Source organism: Seriola aureovittata, chromosome 12 (assembly GCF_021018895.1).
Source record: "Seriola aureovittata isolate HTS-2021-v1 ecotype China chromosome 12, ASM2101889v1, whole genome shotgun sequence".
NCBI classification, from domain to species: Eukaryota; Metazoa; Chordata; class Actinopteri; order Carangiformes; family Carangidae; genus Seriola; species Seriola aureovittata.
In genome coordinates, this window is record NC_079375.1 from 26675455 (window position 1) to 26697887 (window position 22433).

The 22433-nt window shown below is 46.9% G+C and overlaps 1 protein-coding gene across 3 annotated transcripts; it reads left to right on the forward strand.

Moving 5' to 3' along the window:
* Nucleotides 1–1155: 1155 nt before the first annotated feature.
* smg7 (SMG7 nonsense mediated mRNA decay factor) lies at nucleotides 1156–21527 on the forward strand. 3 transcript variants are annotated; one of them, XM_056391436.1, is made up of 23 exons: nucleotides 1156–1256; nucleotides 2087–2118; nucleotides 5353–5470; nucleotides 5608–5740; nucleotides 6601–6772; nucleotides 7588–7659; nucleotides 7803–7953; nucleotides 8046–8181; nucleotides 8285–8447; nucleotides 9081–9240; nucleotides 9324–9394; nucleotides 9866–9926; nucleotides 10015–10134; nucleotides 10709–11138; nucleotides 11503–11644; nucleotides 12121–12545; nucleotides 13324–13689; nucleotides 15195–15344; nucleotides 16147–16233; nucleotides 16725–16875; nucleotides 16965–17135; nucleotides 17453–17613; nucleotides 18459–21527. In XM_056391436.1, the coding sequence occupies exons 1-23, from the start codon at nucleotides 1231–1233 to the stop codon at nucleotides 18570–18572; spliced, it is 3612 nt and encodes a 1203-aa protein (XP_056247411.1). In that variant the 5' UTR covers nucleotides 1156–1230; the 3' UTR covers nucleotides 18573–21527. The 3 variants fall into 3 exon arrangements, with proteins under 3 accessions (XP_056247411.1, XP_056247412.1, XP_056247413.1); XM_056391437.1 differs by having other exon boundaries at nucleotides 1162–1256; nucleotides 13327–13689; XM_056391438.1 differs by lacking the exon at nucleotides 15195–15344 and having other exon boundaries at nucleotides 1162–1256.
* The last annotated feature ends 906 nt before the right edge of the window (nucleotides 21528–22433 follow it).

Sequence of the window (22433 nt, forward strand, 5' to 3'; positions counted from 1 at the left end):
GTCCAGACACCAGGGGGCGTCACAGAGAAGACGACTTTGAAGGTGACCATGTTTTAGATGTGTGGAGCTGGTGATGACGAACAGGAAGTTCACTCACACTTTACAGTCTGAGAAGGAATTTCACATAAAATCCCTAAATGTCCAATTGTAATTCAGTTTGTACAAAACAACAAATATTCACATGACGGGAGGGAAAAGGGAATGTTTGACATTTTTAATCAAAAATTAGTTGAACAATTAATAAGTATTGATTTGGTTGATCAACTAACTGATTAATGTTTTCAGCCTGAGTGTGTTGAAACTAAAAGTGCTGATGTTTATTAAAAAAACTACAAACTGCTCATTTGTTTTTGTTCTTTCAGAAGTTCCTGAAACACTGAAGACCTCAGACGCCTGACTGACAGCTGAGCTCCTTTTTTCTGCAGTTATCAATCAGTTTGATCAATGGAGTGTAAAACCAATCAAACAGTAATAAAAGGTTGGTCACAATAAAAAAGCTTGGCTTACATCCAGTGGTGGGGAAAAAGTAAGAGTACTGATACCACAGTGTATAAATACTCTATTACATTTCAAAGTCCAGTGTTGAACTGGACTGATCAGTTGATTGTTTGATTTTTGAAGATTTAGAAACTAGTGATAAAAACATGAACAGACACTTTCACAGCGTTTGTTTTGTCCAGATATTTAACTTTCTTAAAACAAGGAGCAGAGCTTCACATCTGAGAGGCTGGAACCCTGAAATATAATGTTTGTATTTTTGCCTGAACAATGATAAATGGTGAATAATTTTGAGTCAATCCATATATTGATGAACCACTAATGGTTTTATGTTGTTGTGTACTTTCATTTATAACAAAGCATCATATTTATAAACATTTATTAGGTGCTTTTATGCAAAAATCTTAATTTTAACATGACATGGAAATACTCAGTAAAGTATAACTCAGATACTTCAGTACAGTACTGAGTAAATGTACTTAGATACTAATAATCTAAAGACGTTACTTAATAATACCTCATAACTGGGATTAACCATAAGTATTCTTGTCTATTCATCCCAAATATTTCCTGTTATCTCCTCCCCTCTCTCTCTCTCCCCCTCTCTCCCCACCTCAACCCTCCCCCTCCCCCTCCCCCCTCCCTGTGTTGGTCAGACAGGAACAATATGGCGCCGGGAGGAGCGTTAGCTTCTGGACCAGTCGTTGTCTGAGAGTCTGTCGATCCGGCAGGATGAACCTCTGCGCCCAGTATCTACGGTAAGCTCGAAGCGGTGCCCCCCGCCCGCTCACCTGGCGGCACAGGTGTGCTCAGAGACGGGCGGTTTAGTCCGGCGGGTGGATTGTTTGGTCCGGTTGCTAACGCTAAAGCTAGCAGGTTTGGGGACCACCCCCTCAGCTTAATGTTGGCGCTAGCTAGCAGCTAGCAGCTAGCCTCACATATCAACAAACAATCGATACCGCTGTCTGCGTCTCTTCTCACACATTCAGTCGCATATGTGAAGAGTTTGATACGGGTCGGTGTCGCTGTAGACAGATATAACGTCTGTTCTCTTCAGTTGATGTGAATTTAACGTTAAATCGGTGGTTACCCGCCACAGTGTGTGTGTTGCTAGCTAGCTTTAGCCTGCTAGCGTCTTTCTGCGTATGTCAGGTTAGCATTAACGACCTGATGCGTTTTTATATTAAACGTGATGTTGATTAACTAACACCGGGCTCTCTCATGGTTATTTACCGGGTAATGTGTGTTTAGCAGCGGGTTTAGCGGTCGGGCTCTGTGGTTTGAATGTAGAGGTGTTCGTTAGCAGTGTCGGGTGGTGACTATCTCACGGTTTGTTTGTGTATATCTGGTCGCATTTTGATCCAGGTGGTAGTCAGAGCCCGGTACCACCGCTGCGACCCCCGGACCGACATTTGATATGAACTGTTTAATGTGTAAATGAGGCCGCAGCAGCTTCACAGTCAGTCACAGCTACCTGCGTTAGCTCTCTGACAAAAATGAGGAAGTGTTGTTGGTGTGTGTGTGGTGTGATTCTGATGTTCCTGTCTAACCTCCACTCCTGTCTCTCTCTCTGTTTACATCCGAGCAGACAGGCAGAGGCCCTGAAGGCTGACATGACAGGTAGGTCTGAACATCACCTCTCTCACTCTGTATGGACACTGTGTATGTGCTGCTGGGGAAGGCACCTGTACTCACAGGGACACATGCTGGGGCTGCTGGGTAAAACCAATACCTGTTGAGTACAGACTGACTTTCAGTGGAGCTACAATACACGTAGACATCGCACCACCTTGATATGTTTGGTCTGTAAAATGACACGATATAGTATAAAATGTATTTCCCACAGCCCACGGTGACACCCTCAGATGTCTTTTTTTGGTCCAGAACCCACGATATTCAGTTTGTTATCACGTGTGATAAAGAAATGCAGCACATCTTCACGTTTGAGAAGCTTGACACTGCAAATGTCAGATTTGCTTAAGATATTACTTAAATCATTATATATCAAAATAGTTCCCGATTATTTTCCTGTCAATCGACCAATCGATTAATCGACTAAGTTGGTACCTAAAGCTTGGTCAGGCTCTGTCTTGTCCTGTGTCACAGTTCAGATATTTAAACTAGTCAAAGATGCTGAAAGTTAAGACTGGTGTGGCTGAGGACCAGATCGGGGGCCTGTAACTCAGGTTTCCTGGTGTCACAAAGTTAGATTACTTCAAACCTGGTTAGAGAACCGAGGTAGATCACCGTGGTAACAGATGCTGCAGGGCTAACCAGCTGTGGAGCAGCTTAACTTCACAGGATCTTCTTTTCTACAGGATTCCCACACGGACGAAAGAGTTTATGATAAAGTGACAAATAATAAAGAACAGTAGATATTTTTATAGATCAATAGAAACATTTTGCTCTTCCAGACTTTTCATGAGTCACAACACACAGCAAATACACAATGACAATTAAAGCTGTACCACTAACCATTCCTGCTCTTAATTGAACCCTTTCTCCTGCTTCTTCTTCTATTCTATTTGTGTCATTATATTCTTTGAATTGCTGTTGCTTTAACCAAAATTTCCACAGGTATTTCATATGATATTAAGAACTTCATTCGTGGTTCTGATGACTCCCCCTGTGTCACATGAACAGGTCATAGCTGGAGGTAAACTCGGAGTTAACGGTTGATCAGCAGCTCAGTGAAGACAGGTACAGACCCTGAGAGAGCCAGACTGAGCTGAACTGACTTGGTGGTCCAGGTCCCTGATATCTGGACAGTTTCCTCAGTGTGGAAGAATAAAATCAGTGTGAAATCTCAACATTTTCAATGTTTTGATGCAACGTTTGGACCCACAATGTCTTTGTTAGAGAAACACTGATGTGAAAAGTCACAGTTCAAATGAAGAGATCACATGATACAAAAAACTGTTTATGATGCACAGAAAAAACGAGTGTAGCTCAGACGGTCGGCCCGATGATGAAAAGGACAAAAAGTAGACCCGGAGCATCAGCTGTTGCTCTCTTCTTCTGCTGTTCAGAGCAGAACGTGTCTGACATTTTATACATGAACAATGACTTTGATTTGAAGCGGTGTTGAATGGACCAGAGAAATGAAGAAATGAAAATGACCTCACTCCTGTTAACTGAACACTAACGTCAAGGCAACATTCAACAGAAAAGTACTTGGTGACCCATTTTGATATTCAGTGAATAATTTAAGTCCAAAGATGATGTTGAAGATTTCCTGCTTTTCTTTGTTCTAACTGTCTGAATGTTTCTGGGTTTGTGGCTGTCGCTCAAAACAAGACATTTACATCCAGTGTTTTACCCAGAGAGACAGAGTTCATCACTGACGCTGCAGAGCAGTAGAGACTAAGTTCTACATGTATTTAATAAGTGAAGGAGGTCAGGTGATCAGCTGGTCAGACATGTTGTGGTGTGAGGAGGTTGATTTAAGAGACAGGATAGAAAGTCTGAAAGTGTCATCTCGCTCAGGCGTCACATTTACTCCAGTGAAGAAGAGTTTCCGACTGATCTGGAATTGGCCTCAGTTAATTTGCGCTGGTTATTAAAAGTGTGAGTGTCTGTGGCTGTTGCTGTGGTGGATTGTTGTTTTCCCACAGACCACACTGTTTGGCTTCAGACTCGTCGCTCGCTTCACCATCTTTTATTTTTACCATCCGGCTTGATTTAGCTTCTCGTGGTGTCTGGACACCGGCCAGAGCGTCTGGTGGAGCGGACCACATTCAGCCTGCAGGGTTTGTTCTGATGCGGAGGACCGCCTGACACATCTGACACTGATTGAATAGATCGTCAGTCGAAACTGAAACTCAGACATTCTTCACACATCCGGCTGCTGCTTTGATTTCGGTCTGTTGTCCCTTCAGATCGAATCCTCAAACTTCCCAAACACTCATTAAATATGAATCTGAGCTTCATCGGATGCAGTTTGATGTTTCTGTGATCGAGAGAAAGCGGAGTGATCAGTCTCCGATCGGATCACAAATCAGCTCAAAGAACAGAGTCCACATGTGAAGTTTCTCTGTGTCACGCAGCAGGAGGGAAACAGCTGCAGCACGTGACACACATGAATAATTTGCTGGTCGGTTGATGATGATTAATCAACAGTTTTGTTAATCATCTCTTCAAGTGCAGCCTCCTCCTCACATGTGGCAGCTGAAAAACTTAATTGTTCTGATAATTATTTGATTATTAACCGTAAGTTGCAGTTTGTCCAGGTGATGCTACATTTCTTAAACGTTTGAATTATTTATTTGTTTATTTAAAGAAGCAGTAATTATCTGTTTTTCATATTGACTGATTATTTCTTCACTTCTTCAGCTGCCAATCATCATTTATTTGTGAATTTAAAGAGCAAAATAAATAATGATTCAGTTCACAACTAACGATTATTTCTCTTAATTAATTCACCTGCTTAATATTTTCCTTATGAAAACAAGCTTGAGATTACAAAGATAAAACAGAGAAATGTTGAATGCAAATGACTGAAAATTATTAACAGTCATCAGTGACATTGATTGACGGATCGTTGCAGCTCGACTTGCAGAGTCGACACTATTCACCGAACGGTTTTTAACTTCTCAGATATTCCATGTTTTCTAAACACAAGCAGCTGTGAAAGAACTTAAATCATAATTTTCCCAGTTTTAAAAGAACAATAAACCAACAACATTAGAACTCTGAACAAACATGTGATGCCATCTTCCAGCTGTGGACAGGTTCTCCCGCTCAGTGCTGTCAACATTTTTCTGTCAAGTCCAGAAATGATTAGAGCTTCAGCCGCTGGTGATGCTGATGTCTCAGCTGCAGCAGCTTCACGCCTGTTTCCGCTCTGTCCTGCAGATTCAAAGCTGGGGGCGGCAGAGGTGTGGACGTCCCGGCAGGCCCTGCAGGACCTGTACCAGAAGATGCTGGTGACCGACCTGGAGTACGCTCTGGACAAGAAGGTGGAGCAAGACCTGTAAGCTGCTCCGAGTCCACTCCTGCGACACATGACCCCAAATCGCTTTAGAGACAGAGCTGTGTGGAGGAGGAGCCTCCCTGTCTCCGTGTGTCCCCTGCGGTCCTGATCAGGTGTGTGTTGGTGTCTCCGTGCAGGTGGAATCATGCATTTAAGAACCAGATCACCACGCTGCAGAGCCAGGCCAAGAACCGAGCCAACCCCAACCGCAGCGAGGTCCAGGCCAACCTGTCGCTGTTTCTGGAGGCAGCTAGTGGCTTCTACACACAGGTGAGAGTCCGGGCACATGTGACTGAGTGATCAATCAAACTGATCATGAAAACAAAATCATTGAGATACTTTCAGCGTGCGTTGGTGCATCATCTTGAGCCGGTCCAGACTGAGCAGAATATGTAGAATATATGTGAGTCGTTTTCAGTGGCTTGTGGAAATGTACTACTGTTACAACATAGTTGATCTTAGTTATTTTTATTCATTTTTATATTATATATTTGGATATTATATATTATTTAGGATATTTATATTTGTTTTATTTTAAATGTATTAGTTTTCTGTTGAACTGAGTTTCCAAAGTCGAAGAGTATTCCTGTTAAATAATCCTGATCTCAGTATTGACCAAAGGTAATCAGGATTCTGATTTTTGCCGTAATGGAGCAGCCGAGTCAGCGGGTTCTCAGACGGACAACGAGCTGAACATGAGAACCTGTGAGGCTTCGGTTCTGGCTCCATGTGTTTCAGCTGTTTGATAAACCAGAAGGTTTTGCCTTTTCTATGAGCTGCAACAGACAACAATGGGTCTTCTTTCACACTGAGTGTGACAGACCGGATCAGTACCAGCTCCCCAGAGCGGGGCGAGTCCTTCAGGACAGGTTCTGTTCTGGGTCCGGTCACAGAACCGGTCAGTTGACACCAGGCTGCAGGATGACTTAGTGTCGCCTCCTGACCTGGGCCCAGGTTTGTCTCCAAACAGAGGGGAACCAGTGATGGTGGAGTCACGTGTTGCTGCAGCGGGAAGGTCTGGACCTGCTGCCGCTGTCAGGACGGAGAGGAAAACCACAACGTTCACGTCTCAGGTGGAAGCTGCTGAACAAGTGAGCATCAGATTAACGGCCTCTCTCTCCGTCTCTCAGTTACTGCAGGAGCTGTGCACCGTCTTCAACGTGGACCTGCCGTGTCGCGTCAAATCCTCTCAGCTCGGCATCATCAGCAATAAACAGAGCAACACCAGCGCCATCGTCACCCCGCAGCCCAGCTCCTGCTCCTACATCTGCCAGCACTGCCTCGTCCACCTCGGAGACATCGGTGGGAAAACCTCACCTGCTTTTATTCAGGACAGAAACTAATGATTTTAATTATTGAATAATCAGAGGATTCTTTTCTCTGTTAATTGATTGTTTGTGAAAGATGTCTCAGTTTCCCAGAAGTCTCTAAATATCTTGTTGTGTCCAAAACCTCAATATACTGAACTAAATACAAAACAGAGAGAAAGAACAGATCGTCTCCTCTGAGGAGCTGAAGCAGATAATCAGCTCTCAGCTGCGAGTTATCAGAACCAACATCTGTGTTTTCCCTGAAGACACTTGAACACACTCTTGTGTCCCACACTGATCGTTCACTTCTAACGGGACGTTTCCTGTAAAATGACCAGAAACAAAACTAATTAAAAACCTCCAAGATCAGGGGGAACAAAACACCTTAAGTTTTCTGCTTCAGTTTGGTGCTTAAGGTTTAATGTGTCCTCAGCTGAGGGACGTACTGACGCTGTTACAAGGAATCTCTTAAAAGGTTCCTTGTTGAGGAGCAAAGTTGAGGCATTTGCAGCAGTGAAAGAGATTTTACAGCGGTAAAATTCTACTGTTTCCATGGAGGCAGTTGATTTGCTGTCATTTGGAAGGCTCTTACTGGGATGTGTTCATGTTCTTCATTTATCAGCTTAAACTCACCACTTTAGTTGTGTGCCACAGCTGAACCGACTTTAAGTGATTCCTTCAGTGTTCGACTAAGATCAGGAGAAAAGCTTCAATACTTTTTTATTTTAAGGAAACTTTAAGTCTACCACGACTTTAAGGAAAGTCTTAATTTGTCGGGTCCTTCTTCTGTCCATGTTTGTGTTTCAGCTCGTTACCGTAACCAGACCAGCCAGGCCGAGTCTTACTACCGACACGCAGCTCAGCTGGTTCCATCCAACGGTGAGTCCGACTGGCAGACCTGCAGGCCGTGGCTAAAGCTAGGCTAAAGGCTAACGTAGCCTTATTGGATAGGCTCGGAGGGTGGGTGGAAAAATAAAACGAGACCTTGTTTGTAGTCTGAGGCTCCTCTGTGTCCGCTGCAGGTCAGCCGTACAACCAGCTGGCTATCCTGGCCTCCTCTAAAGGAGACCACCTCACCACCATCTTCTACTACTGCCGCAGCATCGCAGTCAAGTTCCCCTTCCCCGCAGCCTCCACCAACCTGCAGAAGGCCCTGTCCAAGGCTCTGGAGAGGTACCAGCACCGCAGACCCTGTCCTGTACCGCTCGGTTCAGATCAAGCCAACAGTCTGATGTTTCCTCTGTCCTCCCTCTGTGCTTCTGTAGTCGCGACGAGGTGAAAACCAAGTGGAGCGTGTCCGATTTCATCAAGGCCTTCATCAAATTTCACGGTCACGTCTACCTGAGCAAGAGTCTGGACAAACTGGACGGGCTGAGGGAGAAACTGGAGGAGCAGTTCCAGGTACAGCAGACGCCCAGCCTTCGGTTCATTCATCAGGCTGCTGCTATGATCACTGTTTGACCTGTGTGTGTGTGTGTGTGTGTCTCTGTGTGTGTGTGTGCAGAGGCTGATCCTGCAGAAAGCCTTCAGCTCTCAGCAGCTGGTCCACATCACAGTCATCAACCTGTTTGAGCTGCACCACCTCAGAGACCTGGCGGCCGACGGCAGTGAGCAGAGCTACAGCAACGAGCAGCAGATCAGCTGGTTCCAGCTGCTCGGACTCTTCAGTGAGTGAATGTGATGCTCAGACTTGTTGTTGGAGCAGGACGAGGACTTTGACATGCGATCTCCTTCAGATGAGTCGTACAGATCGCCTCATTAAAACCTTCTAGATTTACATATTTAATATTAAAGGTTCAGTCTAACAGACCAACAGACTAACCTTTGTATCTTAATGAAATAATGAAAATGATTGATAATGCCCCCCCAGCTGATCATATGTGTCACTCAGTAGAGACTTCAGGATGATGGAGGGTATCATCATCATCATTTCTATCTTTATCTGTTAATAAGTTAAGCTCCTTATTTCAGGCAGTGTTCAAGGTGAATGCTCTCATCCTTCTGTCTCCACAGTAAACTCAGAATAAAACCCATTCAGTGTGGGTGTACAGCTGAGGCAGGCGTCTGAATCAGACGCTCTGATTGGCTGTGACAGCGCCCACTGGAGCCAGTAGGAATGTAGAACTGAGTGACGTTACTTTAGACGCAGAGAGAAGGACGATCAGCGGATCGATAGAAAGCGCCGATCGTCTAGTTTGAGGAGAAAAAGTCTGCAGCTCAAACAATGGCGGAGCGATGGCGGAGTCTCTGCTCTCTCTCTGTGATTGGTTGGTGTCTGATGTGACTTCCTGTCTCCTCAGTGTCCTTCCTGGGCGTCATGTGCAGCCGCGTCCTGCTCAACAAGAACAGGGGGGAGGAGATCATGGGGGAGTGTCCTCTGCCGGCCATCAAAGTCTCTCTGGACTGGCTCAAACTGAGACCCAGCGTTTTCCACGAGGCCGCCGTCGACAAGAGGCAGCAGTAAGTCTGACGACCCTCCGTCTTTAAGCCGTTCTGATTGGTTCTGACCTGAAGCTTTAACTCCTCCTCTTCCTGTGTCTCAGCGTTTGGCCCTGGCTCGTCTCCATCCTCAACAGTTTCCACCCCAAAGAGGACGACGTGTCCTGTTCCTCAGGTAGGACACAGGCTGGTCCTGATTCATGTTCAGTCAACCAATCAGGTTATCAATTCACTTCACTGCCAAACTTGGCACAAACATTCACTAGGACTCAAGGATTAACTGATTAGATTCTGAGGGTCAAAGGTCAAGGGTCAAGGTCACGGTGACCCCATAAAGCGCGGTTTTGGCCTTGTGAATGTGATATCTCAGTAACGCCTTGAGGGAATTTCTTGACCTCACAAGACACTTTTATTCATTCTCTTCAAACAGCAAATGCGACAGAATTCCACAGAAACGTTTAATATTTTCTGGCTGTGGATAAACAGGATGTGACCTGGAGGAGGAAGTAACTTACTTTGTTCTGGCGTGTTGCTTCATTTCTCCTCACAAAATGTTGATATTTCTGTAGATCCGACACAGACTGACACTGATGTGGTTTCTGAGTGTCGGATGTTTTAACCGAAGGTGTGTTTGTTTCCTCCTCAGTCACACCCCTGCCGGAGGAGTTTGAGCTCCAGGGTTTCCTGGCTCTGCGGCCCGCTCTGAGGTACAGAGTCTCCTCCATCACTGAGGTAGTGGGATGAAAGTTCAGTCGGGTTGTTTCCGTGTCCTGACGTGTGATGTTGGTGTTTCAGGTCTCTGGACTTCACTAAAGGTCATCAGGGAATCCTGGTGGACAGAGACGGTCTGCCGGTCCACACTCGCCACCAGAGGCTCGTCAGTCTGGGCAAGTGGGTGGCCGACAACCAGCCGGGGTGAGTTCCTGTCATCGCCTGTCGCTGACAGTCTGACGGCGGTCACACAGCGAAGTCACAGGAAATGCTTCAGAGTAAAAGCCTGCAGCCTGTTTGTATTTCATTTACTGATTAACCACTGTGAGAGAAAGCGAGGTCGCCACTCTCTCTCTCGCACTTCCTCAGACACCCGGAGTGATGTCACTCATTTCTGAGCAATGTTAAAACAAAAATGTCATCACAAATAAAACATTATTTATTTATATTTGATAATCAGAGAATTCACAACAATCACTCAAAAACAGCAGGAGGCGTTTAGAAACAGCTGTGTATCCTTCAACTCCCGCTCTTTGTCTCTCGCTCTTTGTCTCTCGCTCTCTCTTTCTGTCTCGCTCTTTCTCTCACAAACAAAGTGTCACACAGACGTCTCGCTCTCTGTGTTTATTTTATTTCCTGTTCATTAATTGATCTTTTTGAAACTCTTCAAGGATTTTATTTGAATAGTAGAATAAGTTTTACTGTCACTGCTGAGGTGAAGGGTCAGAGGTCACCTGAGGCCTCGGGAGTCAGTAGATGGTCTGTCTCCTCTCTCCAGGCTGATTCAGTGCAGAGTGAGCGAGGACGGTCTCCTCGTCTTCATCACTGACATTCCAGAGCAGGCCATCGAGGAGCCGCAGGAGAAGGAGGCGCCGGTGCTGCAGGAGTCGTCCAACGGCGAACAGACGCCCAACGACGGCGGGAACTCGGGCCTGAAGTCGGTGCTGTCGGCGGGGAAGACGCAGAGCTCGTGGCCGGACGGGAGCGACCGACCCGTCGTCACCTTCAAGGAGAACATCAAACCCCGAGAGCAGAGCCGTGAGCCGACGCGGAACCATCATCAGAAGGACGGCGGCGGCAAAGAGCGCAGCAGGGACTTTGCTAAGGGCAACGGGGCTGCTGGGAAAGGAGAGCTGAAGAGGGACGGGAAGAGGAAGAGCGAGCTGAAGAAAACCGGTCACGAGAAAACGACTGATCTCGGAAAACAGGTAGAGATGGAAAAACTTTACAGCAACGGGTGATGAGGAGGATGATGATGATGAGGATGATGATGATGATGATGAGGAGGATGATAATGATGATGAGGGTGATGATGAGGATGATGATGATGATAATGAGCAGGATGATGAGGAGGAAGATGATGATGATGAGGAGGAGGAGGAGGAGGAGGAGGAGGAGGATGATGATGATGAGGGTGATGATGAGGAGGATGATGATGATGATGAAGAGGATGATGAGGAGGAGGAGGAGGATGATGATGATGAGGATGAGGATGAGGAGGAGGATGATGAGGGTGATGATGAGGATGATGATGATGATGAAGAGGATGATGACTTGTTTTCTCTCATTCAGGTGAAGGCTCAGGTGGAGCTGAGGAAGACTCCGGTGTCTGAGGCGAAGAAGACGCCTGTCACTCAAACCCAAACCACCTGCTCCTCCCAGTTCATCCCCATCCATCATCCTGGAGCCTTCCCTCCACTGCCCAGCCGACCTGGTACTCACACACACACACACACACACACACACACACACACACACACACACACACACACACACACACACACACACACACACACACAAGCTGCTGGTGCTAGCACTGCTAACGTTAGCCACATTAGCCAAACCAATAGATAGTTTAGTAAACACTGACATCTTAAACTAAAGATCTAAACTGATTCTAAGCTTTACCCCAAAACCAGATCTAAACCCTAAACAGCTGTTCCCACCTTCCAGATGTGTCCTCCCTTTCAGAAAGTGTCTCTGTTTACACTTGTGCAGCAGCTTTTCCTGAAGTGTGTAACTCCTGTGACTGTGTGTAGTGATTTTGTAGTGAGCTCTGGGACAGGTGACACTCGGACATGAGGTGGACGTATATCCATTTCCTCTGAACTGGAGACAGTGTCTCAGTGAAGACGTCCAGAGAAGGACTGCAGTCAGTTTAAATCCTGCTCCTGATTGGTTCCTCCGCAGGTTTCCCCACCTCGGCCTACGTGATCCCTCCTCCGGTGGCGTTCCCGGGGCTCCAGGTGAATCCGGGCTTCACCTTCTCCACCGGCGTGTCCGTCCCCGGACCCTTCCTGCAGCAGGCGGTCCACACCCAGGCCGGCACGCAGGTCCAGGCCGGGAAGCAGTCCCACATTCCCTACAGTCAGCAGAGGCCCTCTGGGCCGGGTCCGGGTCAGGGGCCGGGCTCCTCGGGACAGGGCCCGGGCCCCATGAACCAGGGCCCCTCCCAGGGACAGCAGCCCCAGGCCCAGCCGCCGTCCCAGCAGGCCTTGCAGCAGTCGGTCCAGCTGCAGGTGCAGGCAATGAGCCAGCAGCAGCAGTCTCCCACCAAACCGGTCCAGCAGGTCGGGATGGGGAAGAGTCCACCTCACCACCCGGGACTGCAGCAGGTCAGGTCACATGATCCTCATCAGGTGTCTCACCTCTGATCAGGACTCTTTTTGTCATGGTCGTCAGAGACCCCTCTTCCATCACCGCTAGCAGGTATAAGCAGGTTTTTTAAATGCCGGTAAACCTGCGAATAAAATCAGTTTGACTCCTTTTCCTCCGTCAGTGGAGTTTGTCTTTCTGTTCAGACTGAGGACACACACACCTGCAAGGAGTGATGTCATCACTCTGCTTACAGAGCACACACAGACACAAGGGGAGAGTGAGCTGTTAGCCGCCGTGCTAACTGGTAAAACTGATCCGACAGCCTCTAATGAGACGCTTCCATCAGTGAGTGTGTGTTTGTAAAACTTATGTCAGGGCTACAGCTTCACTCTTTCATCCCTGAGCTCAGTGAAGGTTTAACAGTACCGTGCTGGACAGGAGACATGTGACATGAGACAGGTGACAGGAGACAGGTGACAGGAGACAGGAGACAGGTGTGTCTACAGTGTATGTGTCTCTGAAAGACGTTACAGCAGGAAAACAGGCTAAAATGAACCAGTTCACCTGGGTGTTCACATGAGTTTAGATTGGAGCTGATAAATACCTGCGTCTGCAGGGTCAGGTGAAATCTTACAACAACAACAACCACCTGCTCTTTAGTGGAACATGTGGATTATATTTCTGCCCCGTCGTGTCTCTGAGGTCTGTGTTGTAAATGTAAACGTTGACCTCTGCCCTCTAGTGATGACAGATTTCTGCAGCAGAGACTGATGCTTTACTCTGGTTGTGTCTCAGCAGTATATGCAGGTCCAGGACCAGCCGGCTCAGATGTGGAACCAGGCCCAGGCGGCCCTGCAGAAGATGAATCCCATGCAGATGTCAATGAAGCAGCAGCAGCAGCCGCAGCAGCAGCCGGCCTTCTACATGGCGCCTCAGGATCCTCTCAAACTGTACGAGCACCAGCTGCAGCCGCCCTCACAGCTCAGCATGGACAAGAAGATCAAGTACCCCGACGTCAAGATGCAGGACTTCTACTGGGAGCCGTCCTACAGGATGGGCGACGGTCTGGCCGTGATGGCGGACAGGATGAAGAGGCCCCCGCCGGGTGGGATCTGCTCGGAGCAGGACGCCTCTGCCGGGCCCCGGGGGCCCCCGTTTGAGGTGAGCGGCTCTCTGGGGGACCGTGAGGGGGGAGGAGCTGGTCCTGTCCTGCTGCTTTCTGTCTCTGTGCTGCTTGCATCTCTTCCTGCTTAGTTTTTTTCCTGAGTTGTCTCTTTTCTGATTGGACAGTTTCCTGCAGCAGTAAAAGTGACAGGTCCAGTCAGAGGTTCTAGTTCTTAAAGTTTGATGTTTTAACTCTTCTGGTCTGGACAGAAACTGAATTATAACCTTGTGGAGCTGGAGCTTCTTACAGATTAGAGAAGAGTGACAGTTTAAAGCAGAAATATAAACCAGGGTTCTTGGTCTGGACCTGGACCTGGACCTGGACCTGGACTGGTCCTGGTCTGGATTACAGCAGAGTGTCTGCAGCCAGAAAAGACAGACGTGTTCACAGAGGTGAAGAAGTTTGTTGAAGGAGAAGTGACGGTCTGGTGTTCATGTCACACGTTCCATATCTCGACCCTTGGAACTATAAGGTTCGACCTCGGCGACCTCAACGTGTTCTACAGGTCAGACGGGTTGTTCTGTAGGTGGAACCTTGTAGTCCTGAGAACTTAGAAACATGATGATTGTCAAACAGCTGAGTCATGATTCGCTTTACAACATGACCTTACAGTCTGAGAGAGTTAAAGTGATGCGTTCTGTCACATCTTGTTTTATGAGGAATCTGTTTCTCTTATTCCAGTGAAGCATTGCAGGTGTGAACAGACATGAACCTTCAGCTTGAGTTTGCTTTAGGTTAGACAGCAGGGCAGTGTAATGGCAGGATTAGCTTTTGTTTCTTATTGTTTGGATTATTTTGGGGGAGAAAAGGAAAAAAAAAAGATGAATGAATGAAATTAGTGCAATTAAAATTTAAATATTTAATTACCTGTAAGGCATTAGCTGACTAGCGTGCTAACAATAAAGATAAACTCCTCAGTAAGATTTAAAACATCTGCACTGGCACCTCTTATTCTTATGTCTGTGTTGTTTTCAGTGCAGCACCATGAAGCTGATTGGTCGTCTTGTTTATATTCTAACTGCTGATTTGCTCAGAAGTAGAACCTGATAAAAGAGTTCGACTTTGGAGATAAAGAACCAAAAACTTCTCAGATAATATTAATGTGTCGTCAGGGAACAGAAACACGTGGATGACCTTGTGACTCCCGGGGGGCGGTTTACAGATGCAGGGCGGAGAGAGAGAAAGTGTTTGAGTGGTGAGACGTCTCCTGTGAGACGGAGGATGTTATTGATCAGTGCAGGAGTGAAATCAAGCAGCTGATGTGTGTCTGAACTTTTCTCCATGAGATGATGTTGAATGTCGAGCTGAGCGTCCTGTGTGATGTTGAACCTGCTCTGATCTGTTTCCAGCTGCTTTGTAGCTTTCAGCACAACTTTCCTTCTTCACCTCTCTTACCGGCTTGCTTTCTTTTTCTCTTCTTTTTTTACCCCCCCCTTTCTCCTGTCCTCCTCCTTCTTCTTCTTCTTCTTCTTCTTCTTCTTCTGGCTTCCTCTCTCATTAGGACAACAAGAGCTCGCCTCTTCTACCTCCTGACCTGTTAAAAACTCTAGCAGATTTTGAGGAAGAGGAGGAGCTCATCTTTACTAAGCCTCCTGATTTCTTCCAGGCCTTGGCCGGCCCTCTTAGCACTGCTCCTGGACCAAACATATTTGTATGTAGCCCTGTCTTCCTAATCCACCCCCCCCCCCCTGCATCCAGTCCTGTCCTAAAGCCACACTCTGCTCATCAGTTTCCATCTCCACTTTAGTCTCGTTCACCTGCTGACGTTAGTTGTGATGTATGATCATGTGACCTGATGTCACAGACCAGAAAACAACCCGAGCTCTCAAATGTAGAAAAACAGCTCGTCCCAACATGAGTCTGAAAGTCCAACGAGAAGGGATGCCCCGATTGATCGGCCAATTTTCATTAAAGATACGTGATCAGTAGATGTGAGTTAATGCTTCTAGTCACGATCACCTTCAAACACTCTGATAGAAGCGCTGTGTAGTGTAGCCCCGCCTCCATCCGACAGGCCGCCAAATCAAAACATGTCGGCCGTGTGAGACTGATAGAACGTACGCCGTCTTAGATGATGGTGTCGGCGGCGTCCCTACAGACAAGTATCTCCTCTGAGCCGAGGTCGAGCAGCTTCAGGTTCTGAGACACAGTCAGGATTTAACTTCAGGCTGTGGCTTTATTCAGAGTCTCTGAACACAGATTCTGTTTCTTTACAACACAAGAACAAAACAGAGGAAATGATCAAAGACTTTGACCCTGACGCCTCAGACAGTCAGTGTTTCTCTGACGGTCCTCTCAGCAGCACGCCAGAGAAACACTGAGGCTCTGATCTGTTTTTAAAACTTTAATATTTAATGTCTCAAAAACATTTCAAACGAGTTGCATTAGTTTTATTCATGTCCTGATCGCCGCTGTCTGTCCGTCCTCATCCCGTCTGTCCTCCGTCTCTGCAGCTGCCAAATCAGACCAGGATGGAGAGCGGCCCCGAGGTCGTCAGCCAATCATCTTCTCTGCTGCCCATGCCCGGCTTCCCCATGCAGGTCAGACCAAACAGTCACACACTACACGGCCAAAAGTGTGTGGACGGCTCAACGCTGCAGCCGCGTGCGATAGTAGGAAAACATGTGAATCCAAAACAGTGGAGACGGTGTGAAATTGCATTGTGGGAAATGTAGGATCTGGTGTTTGTTGTGGAGTTTGATCCTGACTCTGGACTGAAAGACAGATTAAAAATACAATGGTCCAAATGTGTGCAGCTGTTGTTTCTCCAGCAGGGGGCAGAACAGACGTTTATTTACAGTCTGGATCAGGTGAACATTTAGTTCCTGATTTATTTAACTGACTCAGAAGATTCATCAGATCCTCATTAACACAGCTGTTTATGTTAATCAATATTAAGTCATGTATCCAGGACCTGAGGTTACAGTTGTAATGTGTCTTCAGTCTGTGATCAGTAACCCTGAACCGATCGGATCAATCGGCTCCTGATCGATCAGAGCTGTAATGTCTGTGTTTGTCGTCATGTGTTCAGGAGTACAACCAGAACAGCATCTTCAGTCAGGCCTACGGCAAGAACCTGCCGCCCAGCTCCAAGCCCGACGCTCCCATGGTGCACCAGGAGCCGTCCCTCTACTCCCTCTTTGAAGGGACGCCCTGGTCCCCCTCGCTCCCCGCCAGCTCAGGTACGTCTCACCTGTAAGGACATAGAGTAAGTCTCCTCACCGTACTCTCTGTAACCTGTCTCTGATGGAAGCCGTGCTCTGATTGGCAGACCACTCCACCCCGGCCAGCCAATCCCCTCACTCCTCCAACCCCAGCAGCCTGCCCTCCTCCCCCCCAACACACAACCACGGAGCCATGCCCTTCTCTAACTTCGGGCCCATCGGCACTCCGGACAGCCGGGACCGCAGGGTGGTGGACCGCTGGAAGGCCGACAAGACTGGTGAGGCTGGGACAGGGTCCAGAGGGTCAGGGAGGGTCCAGAGGGTCCAGAGGGCGGGACAGGGTCAAGAGGGTCCAGAGGGTCCAGAGGGCGGGACAGGGTCCAGAGGGTCCAGAGGGCGGGACAGGGTCAAGAGGGTCCAGAGGGTCCAGAGGGTCAGGGAGGGTCCAGAGGGTCCAGAGGACGAGACAGGGTCCAGAGGGCGGGACAGGGTCCAGAGGGTCCAGAGGGCGAGACAGGGTCCAGAGGGTCCAGAGGGCGAGACAGGCGACTGACCTGTTGTTGTTGTTGTTGTTGTTGTTGTTGTTGTTGTTTAGGGGCGGTGAGCGGGTTCGGTCTGGACTACCTGCCGGCTGCAGCCTCCTCTGCAGCTTCAGACACCAGCTGGCACCAGACCGGACCGACCGGCAGCTCCTGGACCAATCAGGAGTCTCCGATGGAGGAGTCGTCGTCCACTGTGCTGCTCGACAGCCTCAAGGTCCGAACACATCCTGCAGACTGTGTCTACAGCCGAGCTTCAGTGTCAGTCAGTTCTGACACTGTGACTTAATTAAATGAAACTGTTTATCTTTCTTGTCGGCCTCAGTGAGCTGTCTGCTGTTTATCAGCCAGCTGTACCTAATAAACTGGACTCAGTCAGAACCAGAGTTTAAACCTTTTCAAACTTTAAACACCATATATATTTATATTTAACTGTCACCTTTAATAGTGGCACATTTACTTATTTCTATTTGTTATTTCTGTATGTTAGTATGAGGACATTTTTATGTTTCATCTTTTTATCTTTATAATTTTACTTTGTTACATTTCCACTTTAAAGGGAGCAACTGTAACGTAACCTCACTTCTTCTCATTCTGATAAACTCAACTACAAAGTTAGAAAGAGTTAATTTAATATGATTATTTTTAATAGAGATTTTTTTGGTCCAAAAATGTTTGAAAAATGAAAAAGTAACTTGACTGAAAATGAAAAGTTTGTTTTATTTGATCATCTGCTCCGTCCACTGAAGCTTCTCAGATAGTTAGTGAATAACGTTGATGTGTTGACGTTTAGTTTCAGCTCAGTTACAAATGAAGGTTAAAGGCTCCGTGCGTCAGTTCCTGCGGGGGTGATGGTCTGCTAGCTAGTTAGCATGCTAACTTCAGTAGAAGAAGAGATGTGATAGAAATAGAGGCAGCTGCTTTCCACCTCTGGAGCAGCTCTTGGCGAGTAAAGGAATGACGTTCGTAAGTGAACTCAAGTTTCTTGCAGTAAACGGCTCTTGATGCTAACGTTAGCGAAGTAGCGTGTAGATACATGTTAAAGATTTCTCTCCTCTGCAGTCCATCTGGTCGAGCTCCATGATGCAGCCGGGCCCGTCGGCGCTGGAGCAGCTCCTCCTGCAGCAGAAGCAGAAGCAGCAGCGAGGTCACGGCGCCATGAACCCGCCTCACTGAACGCCAGCCGATGCGGCGCTTTGTGTCCGGACGTCAAAACGACCACCACCAGGAGAAACGGGAGGAAAAAAAAACTGAAGTTTGACGAAGACGAGCTCCAACTAAAATGGAAAATTAAACCGGCGAGAAACGGTGGAGGCTGGGGAGGTGACACGACCCCCCGACGAGGCTGAAACACCACCCCCCACCCCCCTCGGCTGTCGAGGAGCGGTGACTCCCCTCCTGGGTCGGAGGGCGCGGGATCTCTTCAACCACGGTGCCACGCGCCACGCCACCGCCGGGTTTCCTTCAACCCGCGGACATCTGAACATTGAGGAACACAACCCCCCCCCTCACCACAACTGCCCCCCTGGTTTTTGGACAGACGCCACATCTCCACGAACTCCTCTCTCATCCGATCTGGAAGAACTTCTTCTTTCTTTGAAACAAAAAAATAAAAATAAAAAAAGCAGCGACCTCGCGGACGTCTGCTCGGTCCTGTCGGAGCGCCTGTTTTTAGCGTCTCCGCCGCCGCCGCAGACTGAAGCGGGGGTGTAGCGAGAGAGCGAGGACGGTGTGGTGGTCGGGTTCAGGGGGGGGTCAGGTGAAGCACTGGGGACAAAACAACAGACTGGACTTTCTGATCTCTCCGTTCATTTTCATAACTGTGGAGGAGGAGGAGGAGGAGGAGGAAGGCTCTCTGTAGCTGATTGGTTGAATGAAGGAAGGACGGACGGTTTGGGTTACAGCTATATAAATATATAAATAAATATATATTGCCATAGTTGGACTTTAAACGGGCCTTGTCTCTTAGCCGTGTTGTGAGAATCAGGAGTGACTCAGGTGTGACCTCACCTGGACCGACGCTCGCTCCACGTCCCACCTTTTCTTTTGAGGGAAGAGCCGCGAGGCCCGACGACGGGACGGCGTCGCGATGCCAGTAAACGTCACAGGAAAGGAGGAAGTAGAAGGGGGGGGGGGCTAAGAACACAAACCCCGTCAGTCTTAGGGATAGTATTATCGTTAGCTTCAGAGACGCAGATATTAACAAAAAAAAACCTGTATTTTGTGATTTGTTCGTAGCAGTTTTAGCTTCACGCCCTCTGAGGTGAACACAGGTATGTCTATTAGCTTCCTGCTTGAATATTTTCGGGGTTCTCTTCCTCTCCGGCCTCTTCTTCCTGTTACTTCTTTACTTAACGAAGAAAAAAAAAAACAAAAGGTGTAAAACCCCTGCTCGCTTACTTAACCTGCATTTACTGTTTCTTTTTGTTCATGTTCTGCCTTTTTACTAGTTTGAAGCAGCTGTCGGCTCTTCTGTGCCTGATCACTGTCCCTCACTGCTGACTGCTGTAGAGGTTAGCACCAGGCAGACAGACAGGCAGACAGACAGGCAGACAGGTGGGTTGTACAGGTAGAATGTTTCCACTATCTTCTCTTCAGTAACCACTACTCGCCTGCAGCTCCGCCCTGTACAGCTGATGTTTTCATGGACGGTGCCTGGAGGCTTTTATTTCTCCTCTGACTGAAGCGCAGGAACTCCGGAGCCGCAGGAACCAGAACTCAGGAAGTGAAATCCTCCTGTGGTGCAGAGATTTACAGTTTCCCGCCTCTGATGAAGCGTGAAAACGAAGCCGTTAGTTAAGTTCAGTTAATTTGTGATGTAGCTTTACACAAGGTTAACGGTTTGTTAATGAATGTGTGGAACAACAAGAACCTGGTGAACTCAGCAATAAAAACAGGGATTATATGAATCAGAAATAATACAATTAAAAATGTAAGATTCAATTAGATGACAATGATGTAAAAGATGAGATCAGAGTTCTCACACGAACAACAACAGAGCCAGTGTTGTTATTGTTTTATTGTCAGTTGATCTGGTTGTTTTCAACGTGTAATGTTTAGAATATTAGAAAATACTGTGGGGAAGATAATATGATTTTTTAATGATCAATAAGTTAACAACAAGCTGCTCCAACCGGTTTGTATAAGATGTCAGAGGGTGACAGTAAGAAAATAAAGGTTTACTGACGAGTCCCAGCAGATTATTGTTTTACAGAAACAAAAACAATTAAAATATTTTCCAGAGGGACTGAGCCAAGTAAATAAAAATCCTTCCATCTATCTGCTGATGGACTAATTGATGAATCCGTTAACTCTCAGCCCTGAGTTTTGTCTGACAGGAAACGGAGTGCTGGTCTTATTTTGAAGTCTTCAGTCCTCCCTGAGACTTCCTTCCTGCTCCATCAGGACTTTTTAAAATGATTTTAAGTCCAGAACTAAATGAAAAGTTCCTGACGAGGTTCCTCGGCTCCGGTTCCTGCGGTTGAGACGAGCTGTGAGCGTTTACACGCCGTCAGTCCCGGTAGGTGTAGAGCCAATCAGAGAGCAGCGAGTGACAGCTGACCAATCGCCAGGCTCTGAGGCTTCAGGCTTTAGCGGGACGAGGCGCTTTAGACTGCAGCACTGTAAGTTACTTCCTGTCCGGTTTTCTATCTGAAGTTCTGAGGGATTAAAAAAAGAAAGGAGCCTGTTTTTATTTTCCCACCAGGGCGTTTTATTAAAGCAGACTTCATAGAGACGTGTCTATTTTCCGTGTGATTGTGCTTTTCATGTTGCATTTACAAAATGTATTTGAAAAATAATAAAGATAAAATATTATTGAATGTGAGGACGAATTGGCCAGAAGCGTGGAGGAGAGCGTCTGAGCTGGACTGGTTCTGGTTGCCTTTGGGTTTTTCTTTTCTTTTTTTTTTTTTTTTTTTTTTTTTTTTTTTGAGTAAGAACTAAATGGCGTCGGATCTGGCGATTCCACTCTGATGTGTGGGAGGTTTCGGAGCGGCGGGTCTGAGGTTCTGGTGGCGACGCTGGTTCAGGTCTGAGCTGTGACTCGGAGGCGTTTTGTGTTTGTCTCTGTAGACGTCGAGAACCGGACGAATCGGCCTTTAAATAAACGTAAACCTTGTTCTCCCTTGACACCGTGTCCACCTTCATTCACCTTGTGTTTCAGCTTCAGTCTGGATCAGGTGATCAGAGCTTCACTTCATCAGAGGTACTGAGACACAGTCCCACACCGAGCCGCCGACACTGACCACATCTATATTTAATCTAAAGCTCCATGTTTCTTCTTCTGTGTTTTATTTAAAGTTGATCCATCAGAAGATATAAAAACCATCTCAGTAGTTTCACACCTGCTGTTTATTCCCATATACATTACTATACACAATGTCTCAGTAACACGTCGACTCAAGGACGAACTGATTACATTTTGTGGGTCAAAGGTCAAAGGTCATTGTGACGTCGGAAAACACTTTTTAGTGTGGCTGGATAAACAGATGTGACCTGGAACTGCTCAGAGCAGGAGGTGGTTCTGGTTTTGTAAAGCTTTATTTTTATGAAGTCATTTTTCAGAACACTTAGAGAGAAAGAAAGAAAGAACAAGAAAGGGAACAAGACAGAAAAAGGCACAGAGGGAAAAATATTCCTACGCATATGTATTATTACACAGGGAGAGAGGAATCATAATAACAACGTGTACATTTCAAGAGGTAGGTCCAGGGTTTAGAGACATTTCAGTCATATTTGATCCATTTGTCCATAGTCTATCCTTCATATCAAAACAGGACAGAGACATTCTCACACCAGTGGCCAACAACACTGAGAGCACATCGAGTAGGACAGTAGGGGGCGCTGTACTCAGGCAAAAAAGAAAGAAAGAAAAAAAATGAAACAGCACATTATTAGTTGTTATTAACTGCCTCCTGTTGTAAGTGTCACTTATTCAAGATGAGCTAGTCATTTCCTCCAGAACAGTGAATTTGTTCATGCACAAGTTCAAGGAAGAAGTCAGTTTTTCCATGTCATATATTTCTTTCACAATTG